At 56.1% G+C, this 25,963-nt stretch overlaps 3 protein-coding genes across 5 annotated transcripts; all 3 read left to right on the forward strand.

Moving 5' to 3' along the window:
- The first annotated feature begins 630 nt into the window (after nt 1-630).
- On the forward strand, nt 631-15,493 carry ELOA (elongin A). Of its 2 annotated transcripts, none has more exons than XM_036397003.1 (11): nt 631-771; nt 5,706-5,762; nt 6,371-6,489; nt 7,297-8,503; nt 9,287-9,401; nt 9,747-9,902; nt 10,267-10,364; nt 11,007-11,187; nt 11,632-11,743; nt 11,981-12,132; nt 12,640-15,493. In XM_036397003.1, exons 1-11 carry the CDS (start codon nt 700-702, stop codon nt 12,699-12,701), a joined length of 2,331 nt encoding a protein of 776 aa, XP_036252896.1. In that variant the 5' UTR covers nt 631-699; the 3' UTR covers nt 12,702-15,493. The 2 variants fall into 2 exon arrangements, with proteins under 2 accessions (XP_036252896.1, XP_036252897.1); XM_036397004.1 differs by having other exon boundaries at nt 9,750-9,902.
- A 522-nt stretch (nt 15,494-16,015) lies between these two features.
- Nucleotides 16,016-18,161, forward strand: PITHD1 (PITH domain containing 1). Its single transcript, XM_036397079.2, has 6 exons — nt 16,016-16,220; nt 16,907-16,950; nt 17,061-17,138; nt 17,268-17,372; nt 17,668-17,776; nt 17,889-18,161. The coding sequence occupies exons 1-6, from the start codon at nt 16,038-16,040 to the stop codon at nt 17,988-17,990; spliced, it is 621 nt and encodes a 206-aa protein (XP_036252972.1). The 5' UTR covers nt 16,016-16,037; the 3' UTR covers nt 17,991-18,161.
- Nucleotides 18,162-18,468: 307 nt separating this feature from the next.
- Nucleotides 18,469-25,781, forward strand: LYPLA2 (lysophospholipase 2). Of its 2 annotated transcripts, none has more exons than XM_036397063.1 (10): nt 18,469-18,519; nt 20,607-20,710; nt 21,514-21,545; nt 22,123-22,188; nt 22,533-22,580; nt 22,753-22,823; nt 23,032-23,105; nt 23,212-23,313; nt 23,425-23,601; nt 24,028-25,781. In XM_036397063.1, exons 2-10 carry the CDS (start codon nt 20,633-20,635, stop codon nt 24,076-24,078), a joined length of 699 nt encoding a protein of 232 aa, XP_036252956.1. In that variant the 5' UTR covers nt 18,469-18,519; nt 20,607-20,632; the 3' UTR covers nt 24,079-25,781. The 2 variants fall into 2 exon arrangements, with proteins under 2 accessions (XP_036252956.1, XP_036252955.1); XM_036397062.2 differs by lacking the exon at nt 18,469-18,519 and adding an exon at nt 18,760-18,911.
- Nucleotides 25,782-25,963: the final 182 nt, after the last annotated feature.

A 25,963-nucleotide genomic window follows, 5' to 3' on the forward strand; every position in this document is an offset into this window, starting at 1 on the left:
TCCTCAGGTCAATAAAGATGAGGAGCTTCTGGAGTGGTTCTAAACGAGGGAACAAAGATGATTAAAGGACTGGAGAATGTCCTCGATGAACAGTCTATGGGAGCTGGGCCTGGTCAGGCTGGAGAAGGGAATGTTGAGAGGGGACCCCATAAAATATCCCTAAGGTCTGTCAGAGGATGGTACCAGGCTCTGTTCAGGGACAGGATGAGGAGCAATGGCCATAAAATAAAACACAACGAGTTCCACCTCAACATGAGGAAGAACTTCTTTCCATGAGAGTGGCCAAGCCCTGGGACAGCTGCCCAGGGAGGGCTGGAGTCTCCCTCTGTGGGGACATCCCAAACCCACCTGGACGTGTCCCTGTGCCACCTGGTGACCCTGCCTGGGCAGGGGTTGGGCTGGGACATCTCCAGAACCGCAGCTCCTCCGGGATTGTGGCAGCCCCTCCTGAGGGCAGGGCCGGCATTGCCGCGGGGCCGCGCTCCCCTCAGCGCGGCGCTGCCAGCACTCAAGATGGCGCCGCTGCCAGCCTCCAACATGGCGCCCGCCGCCCTCTGCCCTCACCCGCCATGGCCGAGGCCGCGCGGCTCCGCTTCCGCTTCCTGCCCGCAGCCAAGATGGCGGCGGCGGCGGGGCAGCGCCGTGGGCCCGGCGGCCGCTGAAGCCGCTTCCGCCGCCGCCGGCTCTCCAGCAGTAAAAATGGCGGAGTCGGTGCTGGAAGTTGTGGGCCGGCTCCAGGCGCGGCTGGCGGGCAGCGCCGAGCCCAAGAAGGTGATGGGGGCTGCCTCAGCCCGCCGGGGTGCCAGCGGTGGGGACGGGGTTCGGGAGTGCGCGGGGCAGGGCCTCCCTCCGCCGGGGCTTTCCCTGCGGGCAGCTCCGTGCCCGGCCGGGGCCGCGCTGCGTGGACTGAGACGTGCGGGCTGCCCGGGGCTTGTGCCCGGCTCGCGGCCCTGGGGGTCCCGTGGCGGCGGGCCGGTGTCGTTTGTGGGGTGCCCCCGTGGCAGCGGTGGGCGGGCGTCCCTTTTTAGGGTCCCCCCGCGGCAGCCTTGGGGTGGTGGCAGGGGTCTCGTGGCGGGTCCCCCCGTGGCAGTGGCGGGCACGGGTCCCTTTGGGGTCTCCCTTGGCAGTGGCAGGCATGGATCTCTTTTGGGGTCTCCCCTGGTAGTGACGAGCAGGAGTCCCTTTTGGGGTCTCCCTTTTGGGGTGTCCCTTGGCAGTGACGGGCCGGGGTCCTTTTTGGGGTCTTCCTTTTGGGGTTTCCCTTTTGGAGTCTCCCTTTTGGGGTGCCCCGTGGCAGTGGCAGGCAGGGGTCCCTTTTGGGGTTTCCCTTTTGGGGTCTCCCTTTTGGGGTGCCCCGTGGCAGTGGCAGGCAGGGGTCCCTTTTGGGGTTTCCCTTTTGGGGTCTCCCCTGGCAGTAGCGTGCCGGGGTCCCTTTAGGGGTGCCCGGTGGCCAGGCCGGGGCCCGGCTGGGCAGCGGAGGGAGAACTCTCCGGAAGAGCCTTGTCCCGGTGACGTGTTGGGTGGCGGAGCCGCGGCGCCTGTGAGCCCACGCAGGGAGGCACCGCCGCGGGGCTGGGGGCCGGGGCTCCCCCTCCTGTCGCCTCCGTTCCCTCTGGCCTTGGGGGATCGCTTGGCTCCTCTCGCCCCTCTCCACGAGGGAACGTGCCCGCTGCCAAAATGCTCTGCCCGCAGCAGCTGCGGTGCTGCCCCGACCTGCCTCGGCCTCGCTGTGCTCGGTGACATTCGGCTGGTGACAGTGACTGTCCTGCCGGGCACCAGAGCTGGTTTTTCTAGTGAGATTTGGAATTCTGGTTGAACTCGGGCGTGCTGTTACTCCATTCCCCTGTTTGAAAGGGGGAGCATCTGCTGGGAGCATTCACACGTGTCGGGTTCGCGTTTTGTGTAATTCAGGTGAAAGAGGAGGCAGGCAGGGCTGTGCAGCTGCTCCGTGCTGGGCTGACTCTGTTTCGCCGAAACAAACACCTGCAGAACTCGCTTCCCGAGATCTCCCACCACCCAGGAGGAGGAGAGGATGCTGGAGTGCTGACCCTTTGAAATGGGAGCCCCTGCAGGAGCTCCAGCCTGGCTGGGGGTGATGCAATGGGATCTGATTACTCTTCTCACCCTCTCAGCCAGGACCGGAGCAGGGTTTAACTGGTGGAGCCCCAAATGGAGCTGAGGGACTGCCAAGGAGGCAGATCCAGGGGGTCTGAGCTTTCTGAGATCATGGGCAAGACTTGTAATATTGTTTCAGCACTCTGTGCACAGAGAATTAGCTCTACTGTTCCCAGCCCCTTGTGTGAGCTCGGGGCAAGAAGTGCTGGAGTGTTTCTGGAGCACTGCAAGCCGCGGGCAGTGTTTGCACAGCCCGACTCTTTCTGCAGTGACCTCGTGGTGTGAAGTCGTTTCTTGCTCTGTTGATCCTGGGCGGTTTTGCAAGGGCAGGCAGAGGAGGTAAAGCAGGGTAATGACTTGAAAAGCTCTTTTCTTCTGCAGCAGAAAGGCCCTGTGACCTATATTCTTTACTTCTGATACTTTTCCAACCATATCCTCGGAAGCATTAGTGGTTTAAAGCCTGAATTTAGTTGCCATTGCATTGTCTTGATGGATCTTGTCAGGACCTTCCTGCTGAAGAAATTTTACCCCATCAGCAGGACAAATCCACAGCATCCCTGGGTGCTGCCCACCCTTACACCATTTCCAGTCCTCACTTTTCTTGCCTGATCGTTTCAAAATATTTTATCAGGAATGTGAAAGAATAATATTTGCCCAGTATCATGCACAACTCACTGCCTTGCTGAAAGGTGTAAAGTGTTGTTATTCCTGGTTTTGGGTAAAAATTTGGCTGCTGGCACAGAACAGTGCGAGTGAAATCTTGGACAGTGCTGTCATGGTTTGGAAAATGTCCTTTTTTTCCAGCAGAGGAGGTACAAGTTCTGCTCCAGGGCTATGGGAAGAAAGAGGAGAAGGAAAACATGAACAAGAGCATCTTCGTGGAGGCCAGGCTGTGCTGGAGCAATCTGATATTAGAGTGTGTTTGTAGTGTCGTAACGGTCTGGCTGCCTTCTTTCAGGGAAAGAAAATGATCCACCCATGTTCAACAGGACTTGATTGGAGCTGGAGCTCAGTTTTATGGGTTGTGTCTTGATTGACTGAAGCCCTGCCCTGTTCTGGGGTGTTTTAGAAGAGCTTTGTCGTGTGTGTCTCACAAGACATGAGCCTGGTGTTTTCTGTCTCCCACCTGGTCACCTTTTCCTCGCAGGATTTGTATGATCTTGGTTATTCCCAAGATGAGCTGCCAGATTTAGAATCCCAGGATTGTTACAGGTGGGAAAAGACCTCCAGGATCAAGTCCAACCTTTGATGGAACCCTTCCATATCAACTGAGTTCCACACTGAGTTGTTTCTTGAACACATCCAGGGATGGGGACTCCACCACCTCCCTCCAATGCCTGACCACCTTTCTGTGAAGAAATTCCTCCTGTTGTCCAAAATTCCTCCTGATGTCCCTGTAAGCCTCAGTGGGATGAACTCCATCAGCTTGTTTCCAAAGGAAATTAAGTTTAGTACGAATTTTTAAGCCTCACTGCATCCAAGTTGTCTCACTTGGTGCATCTCATGCAGAAGGACCTGTGTTCCATGGAGGAGCTGACTGCAGTGGCTGTGGAATAACTCAGCTCCTGGTGAGACGTGTTCTGGATCAAGTGTGTGCCTCTCCTGGTCTGCAACCACACTGAGAACAGCATTCCCATTGAGAGCAGCACTTTTCTTCCTGGAATTCAGCCCTGAAGGCAGCAAATAACTAAAGAGCAAACAGAACTGTGGGAGATGCTACACTGGGGTGTAGCTAGAAAATATTTAGGGACATCAGAATGAGTTCTCCTTGGGTTCTTACTCTCACAGTGGGATTTTGTAAGCTCTGAAGAAACTTTTCTATGAATTTAATTACTCACAGAGATGCTGTTGCTTTAATATTGTCCTGGTTTACGCTTTTTCTATCTAGTACAAAAATCCATCCTTATTTCCCTTCCTGTCCCCTTTGTGCACACAAGTCCAAACTCCTTTATTACCAATCCCAGAAGGATTTTGGCCTTCCCAGAGGGATCCTGACCCCTGAACTGTGGCAGGCAGCCCGAGGAGAGGCAGCAGAGTTGGGCTCTGTCTCTGCTGCCTTTGCTTTGGTGGCTTCAGTTGCCAGTGCACTTGTTGAGCAGCTGTGCTGGCAAGGCAACAGCAGCCACTCTTGGTATCAGTGTTTCACTCTTCTAAACCAAGAAAACCGAAACCTTCTGTCACAGTTATTAGGTCCTAAATATAAAGGAGTGGTTTCTAGTGAGCAGAAGTTGTGGTTTTGCTTATGTCAGTGGAACCCTTCTCTGGGTGTCGAGGAGTGTTTCCTCTCTGAAAGCAAGAACCCTCCTCAAACAGGTTCAAGGAACTCATTTCCCTCCAGAGGAAGGAGACCTGCAGACCTGTCTGGGCCTTGCAGGGTGGCTGTGGGGGTGCCTGGGTGTCAGCTCAGGCTGACAGTGCTGATTTGAGCACGAGCACAGTGCTTTAAAGAGAAGATCTTCTGGATCAGGGGCAGCCCTTTGTATGGCATATAGCATAGGAGTGCTGAGCACAGCCTGGGCTGTATAGGGGCTATAATAATGGGAATGCTGATGAGGCTGGACTGTGGCTATAGCTGAGCTGTGGGAAATGATGTGAGGGGCAACAGTGCTGTCAGATGTGTTCTACCATGTACTGTAGCTACAGAGCCAACAGACATCGTGGTGAGGCCATGTCCCAAAGCACCTGGCTGGCACAGGTACAGGAACATCCCCTTCACTTAGAATCCCACAATCATTAGGGTTGGAAAGGACCTCCAGGATCATTGGGTCCAAGCTGTGACTGATCCCCACCTTGTCAGCCAGCCCAGAGCCCCGTGTCTGGTCAATCCTTCAACACCTCCAGGCATGGTGACTCCACCACCTCCCTGGGCAGTCCATTCCCATGCCTGGCCACCCTTTCCTGAAGGACTTTCTCCTGGTGTCCAACCTGAAACTCCCCTGGTTCAGCTTGAGGCTGTTTTTTCTTGTCAAACTCCTCCAGCTCCTCCTTGGAGAGGGCTCCTTGTCCCACCCTGTCCCATGGAGCAGCTGAAGATGCTGGCAGAACCTTGCTTGGGGTGTGTGGAGGAAAAAACACTTCTCTGGTGTTTGGTGAGGAGAAAAGAATGGAGCAAGAGGGAGGGAATTTGGAAGGGATCAGGTGTTGTCTTAGCACCTGATTGAAGAGAGCCTGTTGGCTGTGGAGACACAGGTTCCTCTCTTAGGTCTTTAAGAGCATCTAGAAATCTTCTTTCCCCTTTTTATTGCCAAGGGCTGTGATTCCACCACCACCTTCTGAGAGGCTTCCAAGTCCTTTCTTCCTCTTGCTGTGTTTTTGTGTTCCCAGTGCTTTAAGCCAGACTGAAGCTGCAAACGTTAATATTTGGGTGTGTTACAAGACTTTCTGGTGGGTTCTTGTGGGCAGAGACGAGATTGTTTTGCAGTTGGCCCTCATGTTCAGCTTCTCAGGAGCTTTTTTGGAGCAAGACAGCAGCTGTCAGCCACTTGCATCTTCCTAACAAGCTCTCAGGCAGTGCAGCATTTTCTTCCTCCCCAATCCCCGTCTCTGGTTCTGTGTAACAACTCTGCACCTTTCTCCTCTTGTCTCCACAGCTGCTGAAGAGTCTGAAGAGGCTGTCAGAGTTACCCATCACAGTTGACATTCTCGTGGTAAGAGCTGTGAAATCTCTGGGGCTTTTCCTCGTGTCTGTGGAGTCAGGGAGGGCTGTTTCCCATGAAATGCTGCTTTCCCTGGAACAGGGTGTGTTGTCTCAGCCACCTGCTCCAGCCCAGTGACACAGGTGTGATTGTGATAAGGTTCTGCAAGTGCCAGGCACATGGAAGGAGCATGCCAGGGCAGGTGGGAAGCCATGGAGGACAGTTTGTCACGCTCAGTTCTCCCAAAAGCTTAACACCTGACTGGGATAAGGGAGCTGGAGCAGATCCCAGCAATAACAAATCAGCAGGAAATGAGGAAGTGCTAATCCTTACAGGTTTTAATAGCTTCTGTCTTCAAACTTGCCAGCTCTCGTGGTAAGTACTGACTTGGGTTATTAATACAAATAATTACTGTTTGTCTAAGGTAGAATTAACCTTTGATTTACAAGTAGTGAGTGATACAAAGCAGCTGAAGACATAATAAAAGTGATATCTTTGCTGTTAGGAACTTTCTCCCTCACAGCAGCAGGGAGTGTGTTGATTTCATTGACTCCTTAGGGAGTTTAGCAGGGGTGAGAATTCCTGTTTTGCTAAGATGGATTCCTGGCTCTCTCCTGAAGGAGACAGGAGTTGGGAAGACCGTGAACAGCCTGAGGAAACATGAGCTGGTGGGAGACTTTGCCAAGGACCTGGTGGCCAGGTGGAAGAAGCTGGTGCCGGTGGCGCAGGAGGCAGAGCGGTGAGTGAGCCCCATGGATGAGCTTGGGGAATGTTTTCTCAGTGGATAGTTCAAACCTCTCTGGCCAAGGCTCTGGAAAAACTTGTAAAACCAATATGTGAACTCTGCCTGGGGGTTTTGCCTTGTTTTGGCAGAAACTTCCTGCCTTTGCTGGCTCTGGAGTGTTGGGATGATGACAGCTGCAGTTTCATGTGGAAGTTGGGGCCAACTTTCAAGAATTTGCAGTTTGATGAAGAAATTAATAGGAGATGCCAAAAAAAGTGCCTTTAATAAAGCAAAAGATGCAATCTGCTTGTTTCCCATTTTATGATTCTGAAGGCAGGAAGTTCTAGGCCCAAGTAAATTGAAAGAATGCTTTCATGAGCCAGAATCCTATGGAAACTGGAAGTTATTGCTAGCAGGCATGTGGCAGTAACAAAGCTGTGTTGAACCCAGCAGAGATCAAACAGATTTGAGTGATAAAAGCCCAGTTATTAATGGGAATTTAAAGGAGTGGTATTCCCACGTGTTGAACTGGGGAACTGGGGGACATTTCCCACAGCATCACACAGCCAGGAGTGTGTGATGGCACAGACAAGGTTCTGTCTCTAGTTCTAGTAAAAATGCTTCATCAATTCTTGCACTAGAAGTGCCGTTTTTAAATCCCTGATTGTTGCTGTTCCTTAAGAGATTTAGTGGGATTTTTGACACAAAGCTACCAAATGCAACCTTGGTCTTCCATGAGGGGTGTTCCAGTCCAGGGAATGGCTGTTTTCATTCATGTTGGGCAGTATTAATCTCAATCTTTTTGGTTTCTTCTCCCTTCAGAAATAACCTGGACTCTGAAGACCGGGACTATGAGAGGAGCAGCTCAAGCAAAAGGCATCAGGAATCCTCCCTCAGGGAGGATGAGGAGGCTGATCAGGAATACTCAGAACCCTTCCAGCCTTCTTGCAGCCAGTCCTATAGCCCAGATCATAGGGAAAAGAAGTCCAAAAGATATCCTAGGCCTGAGAGAGCCTATGAGACTTACAGCTATGGCAGCCACCAGGGGAAGGGTTGGGGCAGATCCTCCCCGGTGCTCTCTTCAGACCAGGAGTACTCGGACTGTGGGCAAGCTGTGTCCCCTGAGCCCAGTGAGAGCCCTCAGGATGTGGACACAGACCCTTATGCCTCTGAGGAGCAGGAAGAACCAGCACAATTCCCTAGGAAAGCAAATAAAGGGCACAGCTTCCAGGAGAAGCTCGGGGCAGGCCGGGAGCGCAGCGATTTCTGCGACAAAGGGAACGCGAGCCGGAGCAAAGAGCACAAATCCTCGCACAAGAAGCAGCGGCTCGATGGCAGAGGGGATGACAGGAGCTCTGCCTTCAGCCCTGAGAGGTTGCACAAGGCTTCCTTTAAGGAGCAGCTCCGAGAATCCCCCGTGGCAGCAGGCAGCAAGGAGAAGCAGAGGACGTCAGAGGGCAGCAAAAAGGAGAAGAATCGGGAAAGCGGCGCCTCCAGGAAGGAGAAGCCGCACTCGTTGCCGCACCCGGAGGAATCTTTGGAGAACCACGTCAAGAAGCAAAAGCACCGGGACTCTGAGAAGAGCAAATTGGAAAAGTCCAAGCAGAGCCTGGAGAGCTCTAACTCAGAGAAACGGAAAGCTGAGAGTGACTCAGGCAATAGGGTCAAGGAAAAGGGGGGTTCTGGGAGCTTAAAGTCTTCGGAGGGGAAGCGCAAAATCTCCGATGTGGACAAGAAATCAGTGGGTTTTTCCTCAAATTCTGGGGAGGGGGAAGCAGAGGATGAGTTTGAACAACCTACAATGTCGTTTGAGTCATATCTCAGCTATGACCAGCCCCAGAAAAAGAAAAAGAAAGTGGTGAAACCCTCAGCTGGGTCAGCTGGGGACAAAGACAGAGGGCACAGCAAACAGAATGGATCCAAAGCCACTACCAACAGCTCGAGCTCCAGTCAGAAAAGTCCAAGCCACAAGAGAACAAGTGAGAAAAAGGCAGAGAAGAAAACCCCAGAGCCTCCTAAACCAAAGAGGGTAAGGTTTGGTAAGAAAGAGTATCTGTGGATGTGAGCTTAGAATCCAGCCCAGTTTGCAGTGCATCTCCTGCTAAAGAGGTTCCCATGTCTCCCCTCTCAAGTATTTATGCTTCTCTAAAATGGACCTTTTTTAGTGGTCAGAACTGGGAGAACTGGTAGTACAAGGCAGTTCATTCCAGAAGACAAACCTTCTTTTGTGAAAGCCTGGAAAACGAGCAATATTTCTGTGCAGATCCTTTGTCACATGGGTGCCAGGGTTTGGTGTATAAATAGGGACTAATATGTAAAATCTTTACTGTTTCATCTTTTTACTCAACTTTGAAACACTTGGCTCTTCACAAAGTGTTTTTTATAAGGTTTAACTTACAAATCCTGCTTTGCCACTCATTCTAGTAAGTGCTTCATAAAACTCCATATCAAAGTTTTCATTTTCCCTCAGTTTCTGAGGTTCCCTTCTCCTTCACCAGTGCAAAGTTTTTTACAGAAGAGGAGAAGAGGCAGAACTGGTAAATGAGTGTTTGAGATCAAGGAAATGCTTCTGCTTGTCCTGAATAGGTTAAAAACATGGATGGCTCTTTCTGGAATGATTCAGATCCCAGATTTTGGCTTCTTCCTATTGGCAGCCACCCCCTGAGGTTGTTCCCTGGTGCAAACTTAACAGCATTGAGTGGCTTATTCAAAATATGCAAAAACCCCCACAGTTCAGTGCTGTTTGTACCCTGTGGAATGTCACATTCTGCTGTATTCCTTCTCTTATTCCATGTCCATGCTCTCCTTCCAGATAATTTTAGATGTGGTCCCAACGTTACCAGACATCCCCCTGCCCCCCATCCAGGCCAATTATCGTCCTCTTCCCTCCATCGAGTCCATCACCTGCTCCCAGACAAAAAGGAAAGGTATGTTGGGCAGGAAAATGGGTTTGGAATGAGCCAGACTGGGGGAGAGAGCAGGAGTGGGTTCAAGTCTTTTCTTTGGGGTCTGCCAGGGTCAGAGGTTTCAGATAAAAAAGCAGCTGCTTCCCACGTGCTCCATCAGAAATAAGAAAAATCCTTCACTGACGCTTCTTTGGCACTCAGGCTTTGGGCTTGCCCTTCCTGAACTTGCTCTGCAGGCCTCTTGGAGAAGACTTTGCCCTTTAGGTCACTTCTGGGTGACTCCAATTTGTGGCTCCTGTGCCATTTATCAGGACAGGCTCTTTCTTTTCTCTGTCCCTTCCTCACTGCAATGGTTTCCCTCCACAGCAGTGTCCTCGCCAGTGGAGGAGAGCGAAGCTGGTTTCACAGGCCGCCGGTTAAATTCCAAAATGCAGGTGTACTCTGGCTCCAAAACTGCCTACCTCCCAAAGATGATGTCCCTGTACCAGCAGTGTATCAGGGTCCTCAGTAACAACATCGACTGTGAGTACCTGTCCTTGTCTCTGAGTCACTGTGCACTGACATTTTGGCAACTTGATACAGACCCCAGCAGTTCCCCCTGGTACAAATATGGGATAAATCCCACTGGAAGCCCAGGTGCTGCAGGGATCAGCACCAAGAATGCTTTCAAGCAATCCTAAAGCACTGGGAATTATGGCAAATTGAGCTTGCACAAATATTTCTCAACTTGGAGATATTAGTGCCTGAGGTTCCTTTCTCCTCCCCTCATCCTGAATGGTGTTGTGCAACATTGCAGTTTTTTCACCGTGTTTCAAGGTGTCAAGCCCTTTCCTTGGCAAGGAAGGAGCAGGATAATTAATACCCTGTGCTTCTTGCTTCTCTCTAGCAATCTATGAAGTGGGTGGTGTCCCTTTCTCTGTGCTGGAGCCGGTGTTGGAGAGGTGCACCCCAGAGCAGCTGTATCGCATCGAGGAATGCAACCATGTGAGTGCCTTGGCCTGGGACAAGGGATGTGCAGGGCTGTCCTCACCTATGAGAGCATTTCATTGCTCTTTTCATTGGCTTTTGCTAGTCCTGAGTTCCTGGCATTGCAGTGATATCTAGCTTTCCTTGAGCTAGGTCTCATAAGCTCTTGGAGATTTATATGACACCCAAGATAGCTCAGCTACCTTAGAAGGCATAAAATCAGCAGGATGGCTTCTGTGGTAGTGTTGGAAACAGAAAAGTTTTAATAAAAGGCAAAATAACAAAACTCTTTACAGAGAAGAACTGAGCCAGGTGCAAGAGGTTCTTGTTCTTGGTAAAACACCTCACAAAAGCAATTAGTTTATTTGTTACCTTCTTTTTCTCCTAAATTGCTCAGGTGGGACTTTCTGGCTCCTGTCCAATTGGCCATCCTTAAGTTTGAGGTGAAGTCCCCCAGGTCTTATGAGGTGTCTTTTTACCTAATCAAAGAGAGAAACTTCTGAGCTTTTTCCTTTTTAAAGAGACAAAAGACAGTTTTGTGAGAAAACACATTCCTACATTGCAGCACATGGGCCCTGCTGGAATTCCACCAGCACTGAGCTGGTGCTGAGTGAAATGAGCAATCAGGAGGGATCCCAGCTCTGTGTGGGTTTGCTTCAGGTGCTGGTGGAGGACACGGATCAGCTGTGGCACAACCACTGCCTGCGAGACTTCAAGAACGAGAAGCCCGAGGAGTTCGAGTCGTGGCGGGAGATGTACCTGCGGCTGCACGACGCGCGCGAGCAGCGCCTGCTCATGCTGGCGCGCAACATCGGCTCTGCCCACGCCAACAAACCCAAAGGTGGGGCTGGGGGAGCCCAGCTGGGTCAAAACCGGTCTAGTTCTCTCTGGAAGGTTTAACCAGGCTTAGCTCTGTGTGCTCCCTTGTTTCGTGGTTTAGCGGTGTCTTGATTTCATCCACGATGGTGTTGATGCAGCTCAATATTTTACAGCAATGGATGAGCAGGCTCCTGTTCCCATGTGGCTTCTCCATGCTGGCATGGAAAAGAACCAGGGTCGGGGGAAACATTTCTGGTTTTTGGGTGAACATGATGAGAACTGCTGAGCTGATCAGTCTGATTTCTCACTGTGAGAGGTCCAGACCTTAGGAAGGAAACTGTCCCTATTTCTTTGGAATGGATGGAATGGGGAGAGGTGGATGAAGTATCAGTAGTAAGACAAGCAGTGAGGAGCCTCCTTTATAGCCAGCTGGATGTAAGTGACGTTTCCCTCTGGCCTCTTGCAGGGAGAGTGGCCAAGATGGCGTTTGTGAACTCTGCAGCGAAGCCCCCTCGGGACGTTCGGAGGAGACAGGAGAAGTTTGGAACTGGAGGCCCTCTTCTGCCAGAGAAGACCAAGTGAGTGTTTCTCTGTAGCACTTGCTGCTCAGGGCCCCTTGAAGCTCAGGAGAGGATACTGTGTGTCTGGGAGCTCCTTTTGCAGGGAAACTTGTAACTCTAATCGCCTGGCAAGTGCAGGGGTCACTGCTGGTTCCACCTTGTATCAGCCCTGCTGCTGTTACAAACCTGCCTTGTATCTGTAGAATCTCTCAAAGTGAATCCTTCATGGCAATGCCTGTCCTGTGTCTGTTCCAGAATAAAACCAGTCCTGTACACACCCAGCAAAAGCCACGCTCGGGCCAGTGACGAGCAGTCCTACGATGGGCCCAGCACCAGCAGCGCCCACTCGGTCCCGTCTTCAGGTAGCACCTTCTCCTCCTACGACCCCAGGAAACCCCCTGTGAAGAGTAAGTACAGCCTGCAGCACATCCCTGTGGCCTCTTAGAGCTTCTCCTGCCCAAACAGCTGCTTCTGCTGGGGGAGAATTCCAGGCTGTGCCCGAGGGTTGGTGTTGGTGTCTCTCCTCTCTCTGTTCAAACTTGTTGCATGAGGAACAGCAAAGGGAAATATTTGATTCACCCACTCAGAGCTGACTGGATCAGCCTGTCCTGATGGTGCCAGTGAGGCAGAACCTCTGTCTGTCCTCCTGCTGCCCTGTGTCTGTCCAGCTGTTTGGAATTGGAGTGCAGCTGTCTCAGGAGGGTTTAACCAGGGATCAGTGTTGGTGCAGTGCAGAAAGCAGTGCCTCCTCCTCAGGCTGTGACCTAAAAACTCTGATGGGCCCCGCTCAAACACTCCTGTCTGCCAGGCTGCAGCTTCCAATTGCTCTCAGCTCTTCCTCTATCACTTTTCCTTTCATGTGGGGGCTTTTTTGTTTGATTCAGAGGTGGTTTGGTTTTCTTTTTCTTTTGCAGAAATTGCACCAATGATGGCAAAGACTATCAAAGCTTTCAAAAACAGGTTCTCTCGGAGATAAGTTTGCAGTGCTGAGCTGGGCCTTTCTCTCTTGGGGAGGAGTGGCACTGGAGGGGGAGAAGGCACCCAAACAGCCCTTCCTTATCTTTGAACTCTTTGGAGGCTGCAGCTGCTGGGAGAAGCTTTGATCTGCACAAGATGACGGCACAGTATTTTATCTTTTATTCTGGTCCCTTTCTCAGTGTCAAGCCCCCCTCTTTTACCCCCTGTCCCCAGCATTCTGTTTCTGGCTTTGTCATCCCTTGAAAGAAGGGTGTACAGAATCTCCTGACACAGGAAAATGTGAAATCTTGGCACCTGCTGAGAATGGAAGATCCAGAGACTTATTTACAATTATTTAACCTCTTAATAAATTATAAAATGGTTTTAATTAATATTTTGCCCCTCTACCCTGTTGCATTATTTATGTTGCTCCCAGTAGTCCCTCCCCTCCCAACCCAGCCCTGGGGTCAGCCTTGGTGACTCGAGCTGGAATCCATCTGAGTGGACAGTGGGTGTCACAGGAGCCTTTCCTGTCACCTGGTACCTGCTGGGCCCAAAGTCTCACCTGGAGACTCTGGGACAGGCAGGACCAGTGGCCCAGCCACTTGCCAGTCCTTTGGCAAATGCATCCAGCCCTGAGGCTTTGCTCCCTGCTCGTGTGTGTCAATAAAATCTGAGCTCTTGACCCTCTCTGTGCTGTTGCTGTAGATCCTGTACAGGTGCTTTTGTGGTCCTGCAGGGATGCCAAGAGCCTTTGGGGACGTTTCCTCTGCTGCTGTTGTCTTCTGCTGGCTACTGGGAATGGAACTGCCAGGGATCTGGGAGCACTTTTACTGTGCATCAAGTCAGATTTTAACTTTTTATCTGGAGAGAGATAGGGGACTTTGCAATGGAAGCCAGTTTTTAAATACCAGTGAAGGCATCGTTTGCCTCTTTTAGTGGGAAGCAGGAAGGAATTCTTCTGTCTTGTTTTCTGTGTGGAATTGCAAAGGATTTATTTCCAGTTGGGAAGCTGGTGCCTAAATCCTAAAGTCTTTTCCCTGTAGGTTTTGCTCTGTCCCTTCTTTGGAAAAATCCAAGGATTTTGGTCCTTGAACCTGAAACCACTTGAATGAGGTTGGAGGGAAGTGAGCAAGGGGATGTGGCTGTCGTAACACGTGTGTGTCCTTCAGAGCTGGAGTTCCAAAGGCTCCCTTGTGCCTGCTGTGTGAGGAGCTGGAGCTCAGGAAGGAGAAGGGGCTGGATGGGGGTGTCAGGGGGTGCCCTGGAGCCCCTGGAGAGGTCAGAGCCCTGCTGGGGATGTGGGGATGGCAGCTGGGCTCGCCAGGGCTGGACACAGCCAGGAGCTGTGCTGTGCTGTGGGAAGGTTTCTGCTTGTGGGGTGTGTCTGGGGAAGGTTTCTGCTCGTGTTTTGTCTGCCCCAAAGGGAGGCCCCAGGGGTGCTGCAAGCACAGGATGGGGCTGGGGAGAGACCCCAGGCCTCTCTGGGAGGGCTCTGGGGTCTGACAGGGTCAGGGAGGGGAGGGATTCTCCTGTTCCAAGCCATATTTGCTGCCCTAGGACTTTGCTGCCTGGGTGGAAAAGATGCTGGTGGTGGATGCTGTTGTTGTTGGCAGCTCCTGAGAAGCTCTGCTGTTGGCTTTCCGTGGCTGCCAAATCCCAAACCGGTGGAGTTGTCTGTGTGCACTGACCGGGGGAAACCTTGCTGTGAAGGGTCCTCCCTGGAGGGCTCTAGAAAAATCCCTGTTTTGCTTCTGGTTTCTGTTGGGTTGTTTGTTTCTTTCCTTTTTTTTCCCTCCTCCTTTAAAAGACATGTCTTTCTTTAAAACCATTCTGAACACCTGTCTCCTGTTTATTTGGTGTGTTCTTTGTTTAGTTTGGAATTCTTGGAAAAATGTTCTCAGACTCTCATGTGCTGTAAGTTTGTTACAGTCCCAGATGCTTTAATGTTCCCGTGCAGCATTTCAGTGCGTGTTGTGCTGTAAGATAACGGCTCCTTACTCTCCTGTGTTTTTGCTGTATTTAATTTTGCTGTATTTTTAATTAGATAACAATATATTCTCTTCTGCTGACCGTTGTGCTACTGTTTATTTCTCCTCTGTACTCGGGGTGGGGGCAGAGGGGAGGGAAGCAGAGCCTGGTGTTGTTCAGACAGGGTGGAGCTTTGAGCAAAGGATCTGGACGATGCCCAAGGACAATTCTGGGCACTGCTAAACTGCCACTTAATTGATCTCACAGCTCCACACTCAGCTGTGAGCATTGCTGTTCTGGGGAGATCCTCCTTCCCTCTCAGAGCTCCCCCTTTGCTCCAGGCTTTGCCAGCTGTGTCCATGTTCTGTTTGTGGCACTGCAGGGAGGTGACACTGGTGTCACTCTGCTCTCACAGGGGCGATGCCAGCCCCTCCTCCTTCCCTTCCTTTTGCCCGGGCACTAAATCCAGCCTGAGGAGGGGCGGGCAGCGGCCCTCAGCGGGGAGCAGAGCAGGGATATTTCCCTGGGGGACGCTCTAGGCAAAGTCTGGGATCCAAGTGCTCCTTCCCGGGCTCGGGCTGTGCGGTTGTTCTGTGCTCCTCCACACGCTGAAGGTGGAGCAGAGCTGCCTCTTCCCCCTCCCACCCCATACAGGATGAGTATGGGCAGGAGGAGGGGGAGTGACTCGGACTCGTATTTGTATTTTGGTCCCAAACTGTGTATATATACAATTTTCTATGTTCCTTTTTTTGTGGTAACTAAGATGAATATTTTAATTAGATAAGTTATATGAAAAAAGAGGAGAATCATGTCTCAATAAAAGCCCACCACTGGACTGTGCCTGCTCGTTCTTTCCTGACGTTCACAACGACAACAAACCATGGGGGAACTCCGTGGCGACTCGGAGCGTGATGCTCCGGTATCCCGTTCCCGGTATCCCGTTCCCGGTAGCCCCGCGGGGGTGCTGCTTCCGTTCCTGCGCTGTTTGGAACGATCCCCGCGGATAATACGGCCGGAGCCTTTCTAGCAAAGCAGCTTCGCCATTCCCCAGGCGGGGTGGGAGAACCGGGACCTCTCTCTGGCACCACCGGGAGCACCGGGACCCCTCCCCGGGAGCAGCGGGCGGTTCACGGGCTCAGCACGTGCAGAGCCAGACCACGCCCCATGTGGGCTTGACTATAACACATCGGACCAATCACCGGCTTACATGGGCGCGGCTATGGGTACAAGGGCGTGTCCAATTAATCTATAATGTGACGTCAGCGAGACGGGCGTGCCCTATGCGCACTGTGGGCGTGGTTTCGGTGACAGAGGGGCGTGCCCTCGCTGCCGTGTGGGCGTGTCTGAGCGTCGCGCATGCGCGCTGGGCGGTGCCGGCGCGGCCATGGCGCACGGGCACGGGCCCGGCCGGTGCCGCTGCTGCGGGGAGGAGGCGGCGGAGCGCGGCGCGGCCTGGGGGCTCTACCTGCGCATCGACCGGCAGCGCCTGCAGTGCCTCAACGAGCGCCGCGAGGGCTCCGGAGCCACCGTGTTCCGGCCCTGGGAGGAGCGCGGGGACCGCTCGCAGGTGGGACCGGGAGCAGGGCCCGGGGAGCGGGGTGGGCAGCGGGGCACGGAGGGGATCCTGCCCTCGGCTCGGCCCCAGGGGGGCTCAGCTGAGCGCGGTGTCCGGGTCTGGGCCGCTCAGGACGGGAGGAGCTGCTGGAGGGGGTCCAGAGGAGGCCACAAAGATGATTTGGGGTCTGGAGCGTCTCCCTGATGAGGGGAGAGTGCGGGAGCTGGGCCTGGTCAGTCTGGAGGAGGGAAGGCTGAGAGGACAACCCATAAAATACCCCAAGGGGTGTCAGAGGGCATCCCATAAACCCATAAAATACCCCAAGGGGTGTCAGAGGACAGTGCCAGGCTCTGTTCAGGGACAGGACAATGAGTAAGGACCATAAAGTAAAACACAAGTTCTACCTCAACGTGAGGAAGAACTTCTTTCCATGAGGGTGGCAGAGCCCTGGACCAGCTGCCCAGGGAGGGCTGGAGTCTCCCTCTGTGGGGACATCCCAAACCCACCTGGACGTGTCCCTGTGCCACCTGGTGACCCTGCCTGGACAGGGGTTGGGCTGGGATAGCTCCAGAGTCCCGTCCAATCCTAAACATCTGGGATTCTCTGAGCAAGAGAATCAGGGCCCCCTAAACTCCAGCTGTCCTCACCACCCCCTGCACACCCCAGGCCAGCCCTGACCTGCTCTTCTCTGTCCCCAGTTCGTGGAAAGCGATGATGATGAGGAGCTGCTCTTCAACATCCCGTGAGTTCCATCCCTTGGCACCATCCTGGCTGCTGCCAGGGCTCCTTCCCCTGCCCTGGGGCTGCCTGGAGAGCAGAGGGGTGAGCACCCTGCTCCGTGTGTCTGAGCAGGTTCACAGGCAGTGTGAAGTTGAAAGGAATCATTGTGATGGGCGAGGATGATGGGACACACCCAGCTGAGATGAGGCTGTGAGTAACACCAGCTCCCCTCCTCACAGGGGACACAAAATAAATCCATTTCTCTGTGGAGAAGAAGCTGGGCAGCGTTAATGGATGCAATCCAATTAACCTGCTGTTAATTACTCCCTGTCCTGCCAGGTTCAGGAACATTCCTCACATGTCCTTTGATGACACAGCCAAGGAGCCAGAGCAGACCTTCAGCCTGAGCCGGGATCCCCTGGGAGAGCTGGAATATCCCACCAAGTATGAGCCAAACCCTGGGCCCTGGGGGCTGCTCCTGCCTGCCACAGGAGCTCTGCCCACATTTGGGCAGGGCAGCACAGGGCAGAGCTCCCAGCTGCCCTCATGAGGATTTATCCTCCCCAGCTCTGTCCTGCCCTCTGAAACTTCCATCCCAGAGCCTGGGGCAGGAATTCCTGGGGTGAAGGATCATCCTGGTGTCCTGTACCCCCATCATGGTGTGAGGGAACCCCCCTTGCTGGGATCAGGGAGGGCTGCAGGAGCAGCAGCTCTGGTCTCAGGGTGTGTTTTCCTGTAGAATTGCCCGTTTCTCCAACGTTTACCACCTCTCCATGCACTTCCCAAAGAACTTCGGAGCTGAGACAACCAAGATTTTTTATATAGGCCTGAAGGGGGAGTGGACGGAGGTGAGTGAGAGTAGAGCGTGGAGGGGCTGGGATCCTGCTTTCTCTGTGGGATCCAGCTTTTCCCAGTGGGATTCTGCTTTTCCCGGATTTTAAACGTCCCGTCTCCACCCAGGCTCATCGCCACGAAGTCACCATCTGCAACTACGAAGCCTCAGCGAACCCGGCCGACCACAAGCTGGAACAGATCACCCCCCAGACTCACTTCATCTCCTAACGGGAGCCCGCCCGGGGCAGGACCGGAGCAGCTCCGCGGCTGTGGGACAGACACGGCGGCGCGGTCGGTGCGAGGCATCCCGGGGGCGGCGGGGCCGCTCTGGAGGCTCCACCGAGCCGTGTACGGGGCCGGTACCGGCTGTGACTGACAATAAACACGCTGCGGTGCAGAGCTGTGCGCTGTCCCTGAGTCGCGGCCCTCCTGGGTGGCACCGGCGCTGAGGCGGGGAGAGCGGCGGGTCCCCGTAACCGGTCAGCCGCCTCAGGGCGCTGCGGGAAGGGTGGGGCCGGGCCGTGTCACCGATAATCCCTGAGGGCCCGGCCGCGGTTCCGAGGGGCGTGGCAGGGCCGTGTCACCGATAATCCCTGAGGGCCCGGCCGCGGTTCCGAGCGTGATCCGGTTCCCGTTTCCATCATGGCCGCCCGGTCTCTCCCGGCGCTGTTTGCGTCACTTCCGCCGCGCAGCCGGAAGTTCCTGTGGGAGCGCGTCGGGGGAGCCGCGAGGAGCGCGCGCGCCGGGCCCGGGAGAGGTGCGGGGAGGAGTGGGGGGCGGCACGTACCACCGGCCACTGCCGGGGGGGGGCGGCTGGGGTGCAACCGGGCGGCGGCGCGGCGGGGGGGACGTACCACAGCTGCGGGAGGGTGGGGGGGATTCCGTGAGGGCCGCGGGGATGGGGGGGGGGGCGGCGGGGCCTTTAACGGGGATTAACGGCGGTGCAGGGACGCGGTTCTGGCTCCGCGGGCCTCGGTGAGATAATGGGGCTGCGTCTTTCCGTCCCCGGGATCTCGCAGCCTGCAGGGAGCCCCGGTTCTGGCGGAAAACCGGCGCTCCCGGCTGTGGGGATCCCGCCTCCATCGCTGCAGCCCCCGCTGGATTCCGCTCGCTGCGGGGCTGTGGGGCCGGAGGCGAGGCTGAGGCACGGTAATTAACGCTAATTAATGTCCGGTGGCACCCGTGGTGCGACACGGCGGGGATCGGACCCAAATTCACCTCCTGGTTCTGTGTTTGTGCCTTTACACCCACACGGGCACAGCTGAGGGGTTTCATCCCCATTGTGCTCCCTCCAGGAGCGGGGCAGGAATTCCCAGGAGGAATTTTGGGCATTCCCAGGAGGAATGTTTGGGCATTCCCAGGAGGAATTTTGAGGGTTCCCAGCAGGAATGTTTGGGGATTCCCAGGAGGAATGCGTGGTGATTCCCATGAGGAATCTTTGGGGATTCCCAGGAGGAATTTGAGGGTTCCCAGCAGGAACTCCAGCAGGAATGTTTGGGGCAGCTCTGAGCATCCCAGGTTTCCCTGGAGCCTCCCCAGCCGGGACCGTGTCCCACCCCTGCCAGGGGACGGTGCTGTTATTCCTGGCTGTCCCTGCGTCTCCCTGGCGGGGTTTTTGGCAGGTGTGGTTTCTCTCCTGGCCGGTTGTTTTGCACGTGGGCCGTGTGGCTGTGTCAGATCCGGGGAGCTGCTCTGTTCCCGGTGTTTTATTTTTATTTGAGTGGGGAAGCTGCTGACGAGCAGTGGGTGGAACGAGTCGGGCAGGTCCTGGCCGGGCTGTGAGACAGAGCAGGCTGTTTCTCCTGGGTAAGGCTGGCTGCTGGCACTTTTGGGAAGCTTTGGGGTGATCTGGGATGGTGCTGCTGTGGGAGGTGAAGCTGGGGCAGAGTGTGATGAGGAAAGGACAGAGACAGGACCTTGGAGAGGCTGGAGCTGTGCCAGGGCAGGTTTAGGTTGGATTTCAGGGAAAGGTTTTTCCTCAGAGGGTGCTGGCACAGCCCTGAGGCTTCCAGAGCTCCAGGAGTGTTTGGACACCAGAAATGCTCAGGGTGGGTTTTTGGGGGGGTCTGTACAGGGTTTGGGGTTGGATGAATGATCCTTCATCCCTTCCAGCTCGGGATATTCTGTGATGGTGCTCTGGAGGCTGATCCTGTTCCTGGGGGATAAAGGCAGTGCCCTAAACAAGCTCTGATCTAATTAGTGCTGGTGGGTCAGCGGGGTCAGGGCAGCCTCGTGGGGAGCTGTGCTTTGTGATGCCGTGGGAGCAAACACCGTGGGCTGGGTGCTCTGTGGCATCTGGCAGTGACAGGAGAGCAGTGGTGACCCTGCCTGCTGCCCTGGGGAGCCACAAGGCTGTCTTCCATCACTGGGGGGCTCAGAGCAGCTCCCAGTGCTCTGGTTCATCCTAACCAGCCCCATAAAGCAGGGCTGGACCTTTGTGGGGGCAGCAGAGCCTGTGCTGCTGCATGCCGAGGGTTTCCTGCTTCCCGCTCGGAGCAGATGTGGGTCAGGCTCCTGCACAGCTCAGGGCAGGGCTGCAGGGATGAAGGGATGCTGAGGCTGGGCTGCCTGACCACCCTCTGCCCACGCTGGTGCAGCCACAGGAACAACTTTGGCTCTGAGGTGTAATTTCCAGGCTAATTTTAACACTTCCAGCACCCCACGCGTGGAGTGTTGGCTGCTCCTGGCTCTCCAGCACTGCCAGGCCACACCGTGGGGCGTTCCACCATCAGAGCCTTCACCTGCTCTTTATTTCCCCCCAGCCTGTGGGTGCAGCAGCTGCCCAAGGGGGGGTGGGAGGTTTGTTTTTTGTTCTCCTGCCTCACCTCAGGCTGTGTCCCGCAGGTGCCAGTGCCGACCCCTCTCGGTGTATGTGTGGTAACAACATGTCTGTCCCTCTCCTCGCCGACGCTGTCACCGTGTCAGGGGCAGAGCGGGAGACTGCCGCGGTAAGGGCTGCCCCTCCCTCCCTCCCTCCTTCCCTCCTCCTCCTTCCCTCCCTCCCTCCTTCCTTCCCCCGTGGAAAACAGAGCTGCTTCCATGAGCTCCAGCATGGCAGGGCCAGCTCTGTGCTGTCTGCTCCAGGGTGGGAGCTCAGCTTGTCAAGGCACTGGGGCTTAGGGCTGGTGGGGCTGTTTAAGATTTTAAAAGCAAATCTCCCAAAGGAACCGCCCCCCCCCTGCTCTGTCCTTCCCTGGGATCTGCAGGCTGCCTCCCCTCTGCTCCCCGAGGTTTAGGGGTTGCTGGAGCCTGAGATGAAAAGCCTGTGGAGGTGGATTTGTGATTCCAGGAATTCCTCCCTGGGAGGGTGGGCAGGCCCTGGCACAGGTGCCCAGAGCAGCTGTGGCTGCCCCTGGCAGTGTTCTAGGCCAGCTTGGATGGGGCTTGGAGCAGCCTGGGACAGTGGGAGGTGTCCCTGCCATGGCAGGGGTGGCACTGGAGAGGCTCTGAGATCCCTTCCAGCCCATTCTGGGGTTCAGGCTGGGCCTGTGCTCTGGTGCCAGTCCTGGTGGGATGATCTGTCACTCCTTGTCCCTGTGCTGTGCAGAGGAGCTGGGATCTGCCCGTGGCAGCTCTGTTGGCAGGATGACACCACATCCCTGACCCACCCATCAGCTGCCCCACGCTAATTTCAGCCTCTTCCCGTTGGTGACTAAGTGTCCATTTGCCACCTCCCTCCCTGCCAGCCCAGCCCAGCCCTGCCCCCTGTGACTGTCACACCAGCTAATTCCCTTCCTTCTGTGTTTAACAGGTCATTTTCCTCCATGGCCTTGGAGACACGGGGTGAGTGTCCCTGGAGCTGGCTCTGCCTGGCATGTGTGGATTGCCAGATGCAGATCCCAGGATCTGTGTGGGGCTTTGGGCTGGGGTCTGCAGCCATTCCTGCACCAGCCTGGCAGGGAATGGCAGGGAATTGCTGCTGGCAGAGCTGTCTGCTCTTGAATATTTATGATCCCGGCAGCCTGGCAGCCCCCCACCCCCCGCGGGTGGATTTTGTGCTGCCTTTGGGGATTGCTGATAAGCACTGCTGATAAGCACTGCAGCTTTTCCAGGGCTGGCAGCTGGGCTGGGCCTGCTCGAGGGCATCCCTGCTCTGCAAGGCCACCTGGGGGTTCCGTGGTGGTGACAAAGGGCTCCTCCCTGTCCAGGACATTCCCACATCCCTGTCTGGACATTCCCTCCTCCCTGTCCTCCCTGCCTGCAGCTTTGGGGCTTTGTGGTGTCCCCCCAGATGGGGTCAGTGCTGGGGGGTTTCACGGGGGGTTCAGGCTGATGGAAGCTCAGGGGAGGGGTTGGGGGGCAGCAGGGTTTGGGAAAATGGCTCGGACAAGCCTTGGACTCATCTCCTGTCCCTCCCCAGGCACAGCTGGGCCGATGCTCTGTCCTCCATCCGCCTCCCCTACGTGAAGTACATCTGCCCTCACGCGTGAGTGCTGCCCTGGGGGGCTTCTTGGGGGCTTCTTGGGGGGCCCTGAGGCTGCCAAGGCTGCTGGGGGAGGCCTGAGCCCTGCAGGGCTGCCCAGCTCTGCTGCCATGGTCAGCTCCTGCTGCAGGCAGAGCTGCTCCCACAGTGTGAGCAGCACCAGAGGCTCTTTTCTTTCCCTTCCCGTCTTGTTTATCCCTGGTGGCTGCAGGGAGAGACAAACAAAGGCTCTGGAGCTTCCTGTGCATCCCTGCTCAGGCAGGAGGGGGCTCAGCAGGGAGGGGAGAGGTCTCAGCCTTCCTGCTCCCCTCAGACTTGACTCAACCACCCAAAATGTTCCTCCACAGGCCCCGGATCCCGGTGACCCTCAACATGAAGATGGTGATGCCTTCCTGGTCAGTGCTTTGGGGGACAGGGCTGGGTGGGACCTTTTTGGGGAGTGAGAGGGATGGGGGGACAAAATCCACTGTCCTGTGGGGGCCAGGGAAGGGCAGAGCACCCCCAGCTCCTGCCTCCCCACACTCGGGTGCTGGGAGAGGCTTTGGCTGACCCTGCTGCTTCCCCCAGGTTTGACCTGATGGGATTGACTCCAGATGCACCTGAGGATGAAGCTGGGATCAAGAAAGCTGCAGAAAACAGTAAGGAGCTGTGTGAGGGGAGGTGGTGAGCTGCTGTGTGCCTCTCCCTTGCTGTGACTGCAGCAGGTCCTTCCACCTCTCCTTTGTTTCTGCTGGCCTGTGATCCCAGCAAACCTTTCCCCTGTCCCTGATGTGCACCCTGAAGCATGGGATGATGCTTTTCAGCCCTTTTCCCTTTCCACTGACCCATTTCTCCATCTCCTTCCAGTTAAAGCAATCATTGAGCACGAGATGAAGAACGGGATCCCCCCCAACCGCATCATCCTGGGGGGCTTCTCACAGGTGAGGGTCCCCAGTTCCTGCTGCACCTGTCCCAGGGTGTGAGCTGGGCCTGAGGGTGTCCCTGCAGCCCCCGTGGGTCCACAGTGAGTGCCTGTTCCCCCTGCAGGGCGGTGCCTTGTCGCTGTACACGGCTCTGACGTGCCAGCACCAGCTGGCCGGGATCGTGGCGCTCAGCTGCTGGCTCCCGCTGCACAAGGCCTTCCCTCAGGTAGCCCTGCCCTGGGCATGCTGCTCCCTCCCTCATCAGGAGGGGTCTGCTGGCTCGTGCTGGGGGCACAAAGCACCCCTCGCCTGAGTGTCCCCTCCCTCCTGGTGGCAGGCGGCGAACAACGGCGTGAACAAGGACATTGCCATCCTGCAGTGCCACGGGGAGCTGGACCCCATGATCCCCGTGCGCTTCGGGGCCCTCACTGCCGAGAAGCTCAAGTCTGTGGTCACCCCCACCAAGGTGCAGTTCAAAACCTACCCTGGAGTGATGCACAGTTCCTGTCCTCAGGTCAGTGCTGGCCGTGGAGGGAGGGGGTGGTGATCAGGGATGGGCCTGTGGGAATGGCCTGGAGCTGTGCTGGGGAGGGCTGGGATGGATTTCAGGGAAAGGTTCTTCCCCCAGAGGGTGCTGGGCACGGCCCCAAGGCTGCCAGAGCTCCAGGAGCCTTTGGGCAGTGCTGCCAGGGATCGTTGGGGGGGTCTGGGCAGGGCTGGGCTGGATGATCCCTGTGGGTCCCTTTCCTTTGGGACCAACCCCAGCACTGCAGGTCAGTCATGGTGGAGAACACATGGGATACATTTGTTCCTGACTTGCTCTGGGAGGCTGCAGAACCCATGTGCCCCTTCTTGGCCTTTGGGGAGGCTGCAGAGCCCCGTTCCCGGGGCCCAGCCCGGCCTGGGCAGCCCGGTGTGACGGCCGTGCGCCGCCCTGCAGGAGATGATGGCGGTGAAGGAGTTCATCGAGAAGCTGCTGCCCCGGATCTGAGCCGAGCCCCTCGGGACTGTCGCAGGGGAGGGTGCCGAGGTCCCGTGTGTCCCTGTGACCCGCCCGCTGCCAACGGAAGCCATGGCCCCCCCAGCGCACCTCCCGCCGCACCCCCCGTGCCCGCGCCCTCGCACCGCGTCCCCCCCGGCCGGGGTGCCCGGCTCTCCCGCTGCTCCCGGAGCCCGCACCGGAGCTGCCTAAGGCGAGCCTGGGAGTGGCCTTTTCTCTCCTGCTCTGGCTGCGGGCGGTTCCCGAGGGAAGGTCACCGTGGCCTCGGCGCCCCGCGGGGCTGGCACGGCGCGGGTGAGGTTTTGGGTTTGGGGTTTTTGTACCAGTATTAGGGGCGGGACGTGCCCGGCTGCGGCGGGAGGAGCGGGGCGGGGCTGGGGCACCCCCGGGGCTCGGAGCTCTGCCCTGGCCTCCGCTCAGGGGTTTTCAGTCAGAGCTCAGGAACCCGGGACTCCCCTGCGGACGCCTGCAGGCCCCGGGGCAGGCTCGGCCCTGGGCTGGCACCGCCAAAGGCTGCCCGGGGCCGGCGGGGAGGGCCAGCGCAGCTCCCGCACCTCCCGCACGGCCCCGCCTGTCACACACGCACACTCCCCTCAGCCATCGGGGCAGCTCTGCCCTCCTGAGATAATCACCTCCTTCCTCCTGCTCCTCCTCTTGTTGCTTTTACAATCTCCATCCTAGAGGCATCTCCCCTCCTCCCAGCCCAGCTCTGCACCCTGGGAGCCCCAAAGCTTCGTTTACACTCACGGAGCCACCGGCCCCGTCTTCAATGTCTTCTCTTGCTGCTACTCGTCCTTCCCTTTGGACTTGGGCTGGCTCGGGGAGGGGGGGTCCCTGCACCCCGGGTTTGGCTCCTGGTGCAGCTGGAAGGAGCAGCTTTGCTCCCAGCCATCATCTGAGCAGCATCTGAGCCTGGGTGCTGCTGTGTCCCTCCCTCTGTGCCCCCGGGGGTGTCCCTGCTCCCCCCATGTACAATCACCTGTGGCTCGTCCCCTCCCGAGTGCTGGCTTCGTGCTGGGGCCCCGAATGTCTCCTCTGGGGGGGCTCCTGGCTGACCCTCCCCTCCCACAGGGCCCAGGGCAGTGGCTGTGGAGCAGCTCTGCCCTCACCCCCCTTTCCCTGGGCTGAGCCCCCACTCGGGGCTGATCACGGCTTTTAGAACACCCCCACATTCCCCAGGGCTGGCCCTGCTCCCCCTGCCCTGCCCCAGGGCCAGAGAGGTGGGGGCTGCCCTGGGGGGCTCAGCCCCAGCAGTTCTGCTCCAGCCCTGCCCCTCGTGCCCGGGCTGTGCAAAGCAATAACTGCCCTCTGGAGAGTGCATCGTGGGGCCCACCCTGCCTGGCCTCTGGCCTTGGGATTTTCATTTTTGCTCCTTTTAGGAAGTCTGAAAGCAGCAGAGCTGCTGCTGGCACTGGGGGCAGCCCAGCTCTGCCCTGCCCTGGGCTCTTGGATGCTGTGTTTTAATGCTGCTGAGGCTGGCAGGGGTGGGATGGCAGCTCCCTGGGGACACCAAGGGCTGGAGATGGACAGACTGACCTGTGTGACTGTGAACTGGAACCGTGTGTGACGGGGGCCCGGGCCCATCCCTGTGCAGAGCATTCCTGCTCACTCCCTGCCCGAGCAGTGCCGGGACCCCGGGAGGGAGAACGGCTTCTCTCCATTCCTCAATACAGCTTTAGGTTTTTTCTTCTGGTTTTTTTTGTTTTTTTTTTTTTTTCTTTTGGGTTTGGTTTTTGGTGTTTTTTTTTTTTTTTTTTTTTTTTTGGTTGTTTTTCTTCTCTCTCTTGTCTTCCTTGTACATGTTTGGGGTTTTTTTGTGTGTGTGTGTGCGTTCCACAGAGAACCAAGGTGAAATAAATCCTCAACTTATCCCGGA

Source organism: Molothrus ater, chromosome 24 (assembly GCF_012460135.2).
Source record: "Molothrus ater isolate BHLD 08-10-18 breed brown headed cowbird chromosome 24, BPBGC_Mater_1.1, whole genome shotgun sequence".
NCBI lineage: Eukaryota > Metazoa > Chordata > Aves > Passeriformes > Icteridae > Molothrus > Molothrus ater.

What these genes read in the sequence shown, in the direction of transcription:
- ELOA (XM_036397003.1), top strand. Translation starts at nt 700, where the DNA reads ATGGCGGAGTCGGTGCTGGAAGTTGTGGGCCGGCTCCAGGCGCGGCTG. An exon ending in CTCCCAGACAAAAAGGAAAG is followed by an intron (nt 9,402 to 9,746) that starts GTATGTTGGGCA and finishes TTCCCTCCACAG; the next exon opens with CAGTGTCCTCGCCAGTGGAG. An exon ending in CAGGAAACCCCCTGTGAAGA is followed by an intron (nt 12,133 to 12,639) that starts GTAAGTACAGCC and finishes TTTCTTTTGCAG; the next exon opens with AAATTGCACCAATGATGGCA.
- LYPLA2 (XM_036397063.1), top strand. Translation starts at nt 20,633, where the DNA reads ATGTGTGGTAACAACATGTCTGTCCCTCTCCTCGCCGACGCTGTCACC. An exon ending in CATGGCCTTGGAGACACGGG is followed by an intron (nt 21,546 to 22,122) that starts GTGAGTGTCCCT and finishes GTCCCTCCCCAG; the next exon opens with GCACAGCTGGGCCGATGCTC. An exon ending in CAAGAAAGCTGCAGAAAACA is followed by an intron (nt 22,824 to 23,031) that starts GTAAGGAGCTGT and finishes ATCTCCTTCCAG; the next exon opens with TTAAAGCAATCATTGAGCAC.
- PITHD1 (XM_036397079.2), top strand. Translation starts at nt 16,038, where the DNA reads ATGGCGCACGGGCACGGGCCCGGCCGGTGCCGCTGCTGCGGGGAGGAG. An exon ending in GAGCTGGAATATCCCACCAA is followed by an intron (nt 17,373 to 17,667) that starts GTATGAGCCAAA and finishes GTTTTCCTGTAG; the next exon opens with AATTGCCCGTTTCTCCAACG. An exon ending in TGAAGGGGGAGTGGACGGAG is followed by an intron (nt 17,777 to 17,888) that starts GTGAGTGAGAGT and finishes GTCTCCACCCAG; the next exon opens with GCTCATCGCCACGAAGTCAC.